Below are 8,426 nucleotides of genomic sequence, written 5' to 3' on the forward strand. Positions count from 1 at the left end.
CTCTGTGTTACCTTTTTGAATATAAAATGCATAAAGGATAGCACAAGTCACAGGAGTACGACCCCACAAATCTCCACACACCGAGCAAACAGCATCACCCACACCCTGGAGCCTCACTTGTGACCCTCCAATCACCCCCACCCCCACACCGGGCACCACTCTCCGGGTCAGTTTACTTCTTTTTGCACTTTATATAAATAGAATCGTACAGTGATCCTATAACTCTTCCATGCCTGGCTTCTTTCACTCACCACTGTTTGCGAGATGACCCCTGTACATTGCTGGCAGTTGTAGATGGTTCTCAATGTTGTGTAATAATCCACTGTATGAAAACGTTGCTCCACGTTCTGCCTTATGCAGGGGAAATGAGCCCTCATCACCCTTTGCCTCCCTAAGTATTGGTGCTGGAGAAGCACAGAAGACAGACTTTCACAGTAAAAGTTATCCGTTTCGTGAGTTACATGGTAACTGATGTTACCCAGGAGCCTGCGTCCTTTTGGGACAGCTGCTTCCTTCTCTAGAAGGCTGCCTCCTTGAGAATGCAGACCGCAAAGGTAAGTCACTTTCAACTCATCACTCAAACCAGGCCTCTGGGCTGCGAGTGCCCTCCTGGGTCACCTGAGTGCATGCGGCAGCTCCACCCAGGTGTGAGGCTGGCTCCAGGAGATGTGCAGAGAGGTGGGTGTAAGGCAGGTGTGGGCCAACTGGAAAGCGTTCCAAGGAAAATGCCACAATCTGGAATGTTACCCTCCGCCGTTCTGGTTCTGGGTGGGGCTGCTGAGGAGAGGCCAGACTGATGGGGTCAGCAGGGGCACAGGAGTGCTGGTGGGACAGGACACAGGCCCTGGCTGGATATCATTTGGCTCCATCTTGGGTGCCGCAGAGCCTGCCTGCAGCAGCTGCCTTTCCCTGGGACCCTTCAAATGGGCTCATGAATCCTGCCTGCATTTCACTATAGTATAACCATCAAGAAACAGATCCACACCCAATAGAAAGGGGGGAAAAGAATGAGAAAATAGAGATCTCAGAAAACAAATGGCTATGGGGGGGGGGGGGGAAGTTGCTTATTTTTACAGAGAAATGAACTTAAACAGCATGGAGATTTTATTTGTCATGTGTCAGAGCGGCAAAAATGTTCCATAACACCATCCTTTAGTGCTACGTGGAAATGGGTGGTGGGAGTGTAAATTGGTACAACCTTCATGGAGGAAAATTTGGAAATCTTCGGATTACAAATGTACATACCCTATGGTCCAGCAATTCTACTTCTAGGAAATGATTCTACTTGGACACGGGTGAAATGACAGTCCAGTGTTGTTTGTGACTGGAACAAAAGATGGAGTGAAGGCAGCATCTGCTTCAGATATAAAAAATGTGTCAATAAAGAATTGGTTAAACAATGGCACATTCATTTGCTGGAATACTACGCAGTTGTGAAAAAAAGAAAGAAAATTAAGATCTTTATGTTCTAGGATGAAATCTCCAAGTGATCTGTTAAGTTCAAAACACAAAGTGAAAAGCCATGAACCAGATAAGCTTCCACCTGGGCTCAAAGGGGAAAATCAAATATTTGCTGCTTTTCTCTGCATGGATTGTTCTGGAAGGAAATACAAGAAATGGGTAAGCTCAGGGAAAACTGAGTGGCTGAAGAACAGGAATGGGAGACTTTTATCTTGTGGATTTTGAACTCTGTGAATGTATTATCTGCTCAAAAATCAAATATTTAAACAACACACACATGGAGCAATCAGGGATTTATGGGGTCTGGTTATTTTCCACGACTCAAAGAGGGTCCAGGGCATTTGTCTCACATCAGTTCAAGGTGAACACGTAGGTTTTATGCAGTTTTCTTTAAATTATATTTCACAACCTAAAAGATCAACAACAAGGACTAACAAAGCTCACGGAGAGCTTGCTGTGGACCCAGGTCAGCCGGGTGCCAGCCTCCTGGGGCAACCCAGGGGCTAAGTGAGGAGGGAGGGTGCCCCCTAGAGCCCCCAGGAGGAGAACAGCCCAGACAGGTTCTCTCAGCGCCCCCTCACCCACTGCTGGGCAAGCAGTGCGGCGGGAGCAGAGCGTGGCCCCGTTTGGCGCGGTGCCAGGGCGGCCCGGGCTGGCAGCGACTCCCGAGCGGCACGGTTGCCCTGTCCACGGCCTTTGTCCGCAGCTGCAGCGTCTCCTCTTTCCTGGGCGGCCTCCGCTCCATTGTTGGCCGAGGGGATCAGGAACCGGGGCCGCCTGCATTATTGATGCCTGCGCAGAAGGCGGGAGACGCTGGCGGTAGATTGAGCCCGAAGCCCCCGTCAGGGCAGAAGCAGTGAGGTGCGCAGCCCAGGGCTGTGGGCGCCCGCGGGCAGCCAGATCCTGGGGGAGGAAAGAACGGAGGGGTCGGGAAGCCCCTCTTCAGTGGGCCCGCTATGGGCAGGAGCAAGGGCAAGGCCCCCCAGCGCCCGGAGGCACCCGGGAGGCCGGCCTCGGGGGAGCAGGAGTCCGGGTCGGCCAGCGCGGACTGCGCGCCCAGCCAGGAGCGCCGACAGGGCCGCGGCAAGGCCCGCGGCGCGAGACGGGTCCTGGAGCCCGCCACCGCGGGAGGCCAGGGGACCCCCGGTCGCAGGAAGCCCACCGCAGAGGGGAACGGCGGCTGCACACGGCCAGGGACTGGGCAGCCCATGGAGGGCCAGGAGAGAGGAGGCAGCGCGCGGCGTCGGGGACGCGGGCCTAAGGACAGCCGCGAGCCCGGGGACAGCCGTGCGGGGCGCGGGGCGGAGGGGAGTCTTCCCCGAGGAGAGCAGACGGGCGAGCGCGGCCGCTGCAGGAGGAGAGGAAAAGCGCGGGGACCCTCGGCTCGCCGGGGCGGCGGAGAGACCCGAAGCCTCGGTGGGGACATGTCGGGCGGAGACGGGGGCAGCTCCTGCCCGGACAGCGAAGCCCGCGAGGCCCGGGAAAGCGGCAGTCAGAGCGGCGGGGCCCGGGAGCTGCGGCCCAAGTCGGAGCAAACGGACACGGGCTCCGGAGGCACCCAAACCGGGCCGGAGTCAGCGCTGGAGCTGAGCGAGCGCCTGAGCAGCGACGGCCCGAGCGGCAACGGCAGGGGTAGCGACGAGCCCCCCGCCGAGCCCCGGAGCCGGGAAGGGTCGTCGGGGCCGGGGCCCCAGGGAGCAACCGAGGATTCCGGGACAGACACGAACTCGAGTCTGGAGGGGGCCGGCCCTGGACGGGACCCACGGGCAGCCCCAGGAACGGCGAGCCGGGCCACGGAGGCTGAGCCGGACCGAAAAGCCGCGGCCTCCAGCCCCCGCGAGGGCAGCCGCGCGCGCGTCCCCTGGAGCTGGCGGGCTTCTCGGGACTCCAGGTCGGCCCGGGACGCGAGAGACAACAGGACGCAGGCGGAGACTGAGCCGCGGGGCGCCGGGCCCGGGAGAACCGAGGTCTCGACTGCCCGGGCTCGGTGCCGCCAGGTCGGAAAGGTGGTGGGGAAGGTGCAAGTGGCGGCGGGGGAGAGCGAAGCGGGGGCTTCAGGGAGAGACCGGCCGGGGGACTCAGCGCCGCTGGTGGCCCTCGTGGCGCTCCGCAGCCTCCGCGCGAGGTCCCCGCCAGGCCCCGCTCCCCAGGCCGCAGGTCCCCGTCGCGCCGACCTCAAGCGGCGGTTCCTGCGCGTGGCCCGGGCCCTGGGCCTCCTGCGGTGGCTGCAGCGGAGACTCCGGCGGGCGGCAGGCGAGGGGCGGGGAGCCGGGCAGGGGGCGGGCGAGGGGCGGGGGGCGGGGCCGGCGGAGGGCGAGGGGCGGGGCCGCGGGCCGGGGCTGCGGCTCGGTCTAGCGCTGCGCCTGGCGGGCGTAGCTGGGCTAGGGCGACCGCCGAGGGCTCCCCCTGGCGACGGCCCGAGCTCCCCTCAGGTTGCGGAGACCCCTGGCCCCGACGAGCCTTCTGAGGACCAGGACCCGACTCCCGATCCCAAGTTCGCGGTTGTGTTCCCCAGAATTCACAGGGCGGGGAGGGCATCTAGCAGCCGGATTTCGGAGGAAGCGTCCGCGGACGCCCCCTCCGGGGAGGGGCGCGTTTGGGCCTGTGCAGAGGCTTCATGGGACAGTGAGGGACGCAGGGCCAGTGGAGAAGAGGCGGACGGACTCCGCCGCGGCTCTCTTCTCGGCGTGACTCCCCCCGCTGAGTCCCCACTCGACGACAGCGGCTCCAGCAGCGAAGCGGAGCCCGAGACCTTGGAAGCCGAGGCTCCGGTGCACTGGGCGCAGGGCTCCGAACCCCGCGAGGACCCTGGTCCTGGCACCGCCGCACTGCTGCCCCGACTCGCCTTGGAGACCCGCCTGCGGCGGGAGAGGGGCCCGGACGCCTGCGGGTCCCCGAGGGAGCGGTGGGAGCCCGAGGATGAGGCCGAGGAGGCGCTGGAGAGGGACCTGGAGCTGAGCCTCGGGCCGGGCCTGGAGGCGCCGCCCTCCCCGGGTGCCGAGGGCAGGAGCCTCGGGGCCGGCCTGGAAGACACCGAGGACCTGGCCCAACTGCGGTGAGCAGTCCTAAATCCGCCGTGCCTGGGCACACAGTTCCTCATAGCCCACTTGACCCCCGTTTTTATTAATTGTGTCCTTAGAAGGGATTTTGCCTCACAAAACGTCGTCTGGCTGGGAGGGACAGCTGAGGGGTGAAAGTCAGTGCGCCCGCCTGGGACTTCCTTCCCTAACTGGCACAAAGCTTCCCTCAGGGTCAGCGGCCCGGTCCTGCTTGTGGCCCCCATGGAGGGGATAAGTTATGTAGCAGCTGGGCCGCCGTGAGCAGCAGCTCAGAGAGGGTGCACGACTTGCCCAAAGTGTCTCTGCAGCCAGTGGAATCGCTAACCCAGGATCTCCTTCTGCCCCAACTCCCTGCTCCTCCCCCCTGCTGTCCCCACAGACCGATGTGTGACAGCTCCGTGCTGCTGTGCCTCAAGAAGAGGTTTCACCTGGGCCGAATCTATGTACGGGGGCGCCAGGGAGGGGATAGCGGGCTGGGATGCCCTTTCCCCTGGGGACAGAGGGCCCTCTGGCACCCCTGGAGCTTCTCTTGCGTCTCCTCCCTGGGCTGGGTGCTGCGCCCTCTCTGGGGAGCTGCAGTGGGGCCAGGGGCAGGGCCTGCTCCCTCCATGTTCTGATGAGAGTTTGTGCTTTCTTCCTCAGACCTTTGGGGGACCCCTCCTCCTTGCTCTGAACCCCCACAGGCCCCTGCCTCTCTTCTCTCCTGAGGTCCTGGCCAGCTACCGCCCCAGGAAGGCCCCCAACACCACCCCGTACGTGCCTTGCCCCACCAACCCTCTGCTTACCTCCCTGGGCGGCTAAGCCCAGCGTGTCCCATTGATTGAGGTCCTGGGGACTGCGGGCGTATCCTGCCTACATCTAGGAGGGCCCCAGATGCCCATCTCTGGCAACCTTCTCATCTGCCCCCTCCTCCTTCTCCAGACACATCTTTGCCATTGTGGCGTCAGCCTATGGCCTGTCTCAGAGCACTGGCCAGGGCACGTGCATTCTTCTCAGGTGAGTGGCTGATCCCACACGCCTCACTGAGGGCAGGGAGTGGGAGGACCTGAGGTCTGCATTTGAAATTGCCCGTCTGGTACATTGCTGGGTGGTAGCTCTGGACTTTGTAAGGGCTGTGTTCCTGGCTGAAGTCACCGTGTGTACTCCTTGACGTGGCATCTCAGGGACTTTTTTCTGTTTGGTCTCCACGCCCTGGATCTATCTTTCTGCATTTTTAGGCGTCTCCTTTAGGGTTGGTATGACTTCCAGGCGGGCACATTCCCACTTCCCGGGCTCAATGGGGTCATCCTATGTGCCCCTTCCTGGTGACCCTGCCAGCACCTCCCTTCTTCAGTGGGCAAAGCGGCTCAGGGAAGACAGAGGCTTCCAAAAGGATTGTGCAGTTCCTAAGCAGCCTGGAGCAGGAGCAGATGAGAGACAGGGGATGTCAGGTGAGGGGCAGCTGGCCATTTCTCAAGGATCCAAGAGGGACCATCCTTCTCTGGGCCAGGAGGGTGGTCTTCAGGCCTCTGGCTTCTCCTTGGGGGCAGCCCCAGGCATTGACTACTGCGGAGGCAGGTGGGGTGGGGCTGACCCTTCCATGGACCAGCATAGTCCCCAGGCACAGTGTCCTCAGCTGGGACGTCTGATCAGTGGGTACCACTGCTGCTCCCAGGGCTACTTGAATGCCCCTCTCCCATACAGCTGGATGGCGTGCTGCCCCTGCTCAGCAGCTTTGGCCATGCCAAGACAGTCCTCAATGCCAACGGCAGCCGCTTCGGCCAGGTCTTATGCCTCTGCCTGCAGCAGTGAGTGATGGGGTCCGGATGGGCATAGGGGGCACTCATGATCAGTTCCCCTTACTGAGAACCCGAGGCTGCTGCCCTTGGGCCTAGCTCATGGTGGGTCCCATTCTGAGCAGGCCCCTGGGTTGCATGCACCCTGGGCACCCCCACCCAGACTCCTGTGCCCACAGAGGGGTCGTCGTGGGAGCTTCTGTGTCACATTATCTGCTTGAGACCTCAAGGGTGGTGTTTCAGGTAAGACCCACCCTCCTGCCCACCCCTCTTCCAGCTCCCAGAGTAGGAAAGAGGGAGGGGCCCCTGTAGGGGGCTGTGGCCCTTAAGCTCGCAGGTCTGCCCTGCTCCCCTGGGGCACAGGACCAGGCACTGCTCCCCCTGAGCCAGTCCTTCTCCCCCAAGGCCCAGGCTGAGCGGAGCTTCCATGTTTTTTACGAGCTGCTGGCAGGGCTGGACCCCATGGAACGGGAGCAGCTCTCCCTACAGGGACCAGAGACCTACTACTACATCAACCAGGTGAGGGCACGGCCCACTTGGTGCTGGGCAACAGGGCCTGCCCAGGGAAGGGTCTCGGCGCCGGGGTCTGACAAAGAGCCAGAGTAGAGGGGGGCTGTGGGTGGCCAAGCCCTGCCTCTCACCCCTGCTGGGCTCTGCAGGGCCAGGCCTGCAGGCTCCAGGGCAAGGAAGATGCCCAGGACTTCACAGGACTGGTGAAGGCCCTGCAGGTGCTAGGCTTGCGCCCTGAGGAGTTGACCACAGTCTGGGCCGTGCTGGCCTCCATCCTGCAGCTAGGCAACATCTGCTTCTCCTCTTCAGAGGTGGGCTCCCCGTGCGCACTGGATCCGTGGTGGCTTGTTTGCATAATCAGGGCAGCGATAGTGATGCCAAACACTTGTATGTGGGAGGCTGCCAAGCCCTGGGCTTCCTTCAGGGCCTCCCAGCCGCCCTGGAGAGCAGGCAGACCCCCATCGTGTAGGTGAGGGCTGAGACCCGGATCTTCCGTGTCTGTGCCAATGCCGGTGCACTAAGCTGCCACACCTGGCACACCTGGCGCTAACTGAGCAGCTGTTATGCACCTGGCTCTGTGTAAATTACTTCATATCTGTTTTCTGATTCAGTTCTCACAACACTGTAATACAAGGGGTGTTATTTTTCCTTTAACAATAAGACAGTGGAGGCTCAGAGCGGGGAAGAAACTTGTCAGGGCCTGCCCACGAGTGACGCGGGCAAGTCGGGACTCACACTCCAGGCCCTCAGACTCCAGAGCCCACTCTTCCCTGCTCAGATCTATCTTCCTTTGGGTAACAGGGCAGCTTGCCAGGCAAAGCACGGCCCTGCCCCTGGCCTGGGGGCTGTAGCCGTTCCACAGGCAGAGCTCTCCCTGCTCCCTCCCTTCTCTGTCCAGCGAGAGTCCCAGGAGGTGGCTGCTGTGTCCAGCTGGGCCGAGATCCACACAGCTGCCCGGCTGCTCCGGGTGCCACCCGAGCGCCTGGAGGGGGCTGTCACCAGGAGGGTCATGGTGAGCCTGAGGGCCCTGGGGAGGCGGGGCCCAACCCCGACCCTGACTACCTGCAGCCTTGGTGAGCACCCACCTGACTTACCACATGCATCTCCTCCGCCCTCCAGGAGACGGCCTATGGCCAGGTCTGGAGATCCCTGCCAGTGGAAAGTGCCATTGATGCCAGGTGGCCCTGGGGACAGGAGAGAGCTTAGCTGGGCCTGGCACTCTGCTGCGTGTGGCTCACTCACCATGCCCGCAGGGACGCCCTGGCCAAGGCACTGTATTCGCGGCTCTTCACCTGGCTTCTGAGGAGGACCAATGCAAGACTGGCACCGCCCGGGAAGGGAGGCAGCACGGACACCATCACTGTCGTGGACGTCTATGGCTTTGAGGTCACCCCTTGGCTGGGGGGCCCAGGACGGGGTGCTCACCTCATCCTGATTATTTCTGGGGAGCCCCGCAGCTCAAGATCTCCTGTAGGGGGCGCTCGTGAGCTGTGTGCCCCCCTGGCCATGCTCTGTGTGCGGGGCTGAGCTGGCTCCGGGGGGGGGGGGGGGGGGGGGGGGGGGGGGAGGGGGGGGGGGGCCAGGGGTGCAGGTAGTCAGGGTCGGGGTTGGGCGGGGGGGG

The 8,426-nt window shown here is 62.2% G+C and overlaps 1 protein-coding gene and 1 long non-coding RNA gene across 17 annotated transcripts in view; one reads left to right on the top strand and one right to left on the bottom strand.

Moving 5' to 3' along the window:
• Nucleotides 1-1,737: 1,737 nt before the first annotated feature.
• Nucleotides 1,738-3,726, bottom strand: LOC124247752 (uncharacterized). Its single transcript, XR_006890812.1, has 2 exons — nucleotides 3,636-3,726; nucleotides 1,738-2,364 (listed from the first exon to the last, which is right to left on the bottom strand). It is a non-coding gene; the product is annotated as an uncharacterized LOC124247752 (long non-coding RNA).
• Nucleotides 2,360-8,426, top strand: part of MYO15B (myosin XVB) — a 33,875-nt gene continuing 27,808 nt past the window's right edge. For 12 of the 16 annotated variants that reach the window (XM_046677355.1, XM_046677367.1, XM_046677354.1 and 9 more), the window contains exons 1-12: nucleotides 2,360-4,516; nucleotides 4,900-4,963; nucleotides 5,163-5,272; nucleotides 5,442-5,516; nucleotides 5,854-5,950; nucleotides 6,204-6,307; nucleotides 6,421-6,538; nucleotides 6,701-6,814; nucleotides 6,955-7,116; nucleotides 7,704-7,817; nucleotides 7,925-7,983; nucleotides 8,059-8,191. In XM_046677355.1, coding sequence (XP_046533311.1) covers nucleotides 2,418-4,516; nucleotides 4,900-4,963; nucleotides 5,163-5,272; nucleotides 5,442-5,516; nucleotides 5,854-5,950; nucleotides 6,204-6,307; nucleotides 6,421-6,538; nucleotides 6,701-6,814; nucleotides 6,955-7,116; nucleotides 7,704-7,817; nucleotides 7,925-7,983; nucleotides 8,059-8,191 — 3,249 coding nt within the window. In that variant the 5' untranslated portion in view covers nucleotides 2,360-2,417. Of the gene's footprint in view, nucleotides 4,517-4,899; nucleotides 4,964-5,162; nucleotides 5,273-5,441; nucleotides 5,517-5,737; nucleotides 5,951-6,174; nucleotides 6,308-6,420; nucleotides 6,539-6,700; nucleotides 6,815-6,954; nucleotides 7,117-7,703; nucleotides 7,818-7,924; nucleotides 7,984-8,058; nucleotides 8,192-8,426 lie in introns of those variants that run through there. The other 4 variants (XM_046677357.1, XM_046677368.1, XM_046677360.1 and 1 more) reach the window with 3 other exon arrangements.

This window comes from Equus quagga, chromosome 11 (assembly GCF_021613505.1).
Source record: "Equus quagga isolate Etosha38 chromosome 11, UCLA_HA_Equagga_1.0, whole genome shotgun sequence".
Lineage (NCBI taxonomy): Eukaryota > Metazoa > Chordata > Mammalia > Perissodactyla > Equidae > Equus > Equus quagga.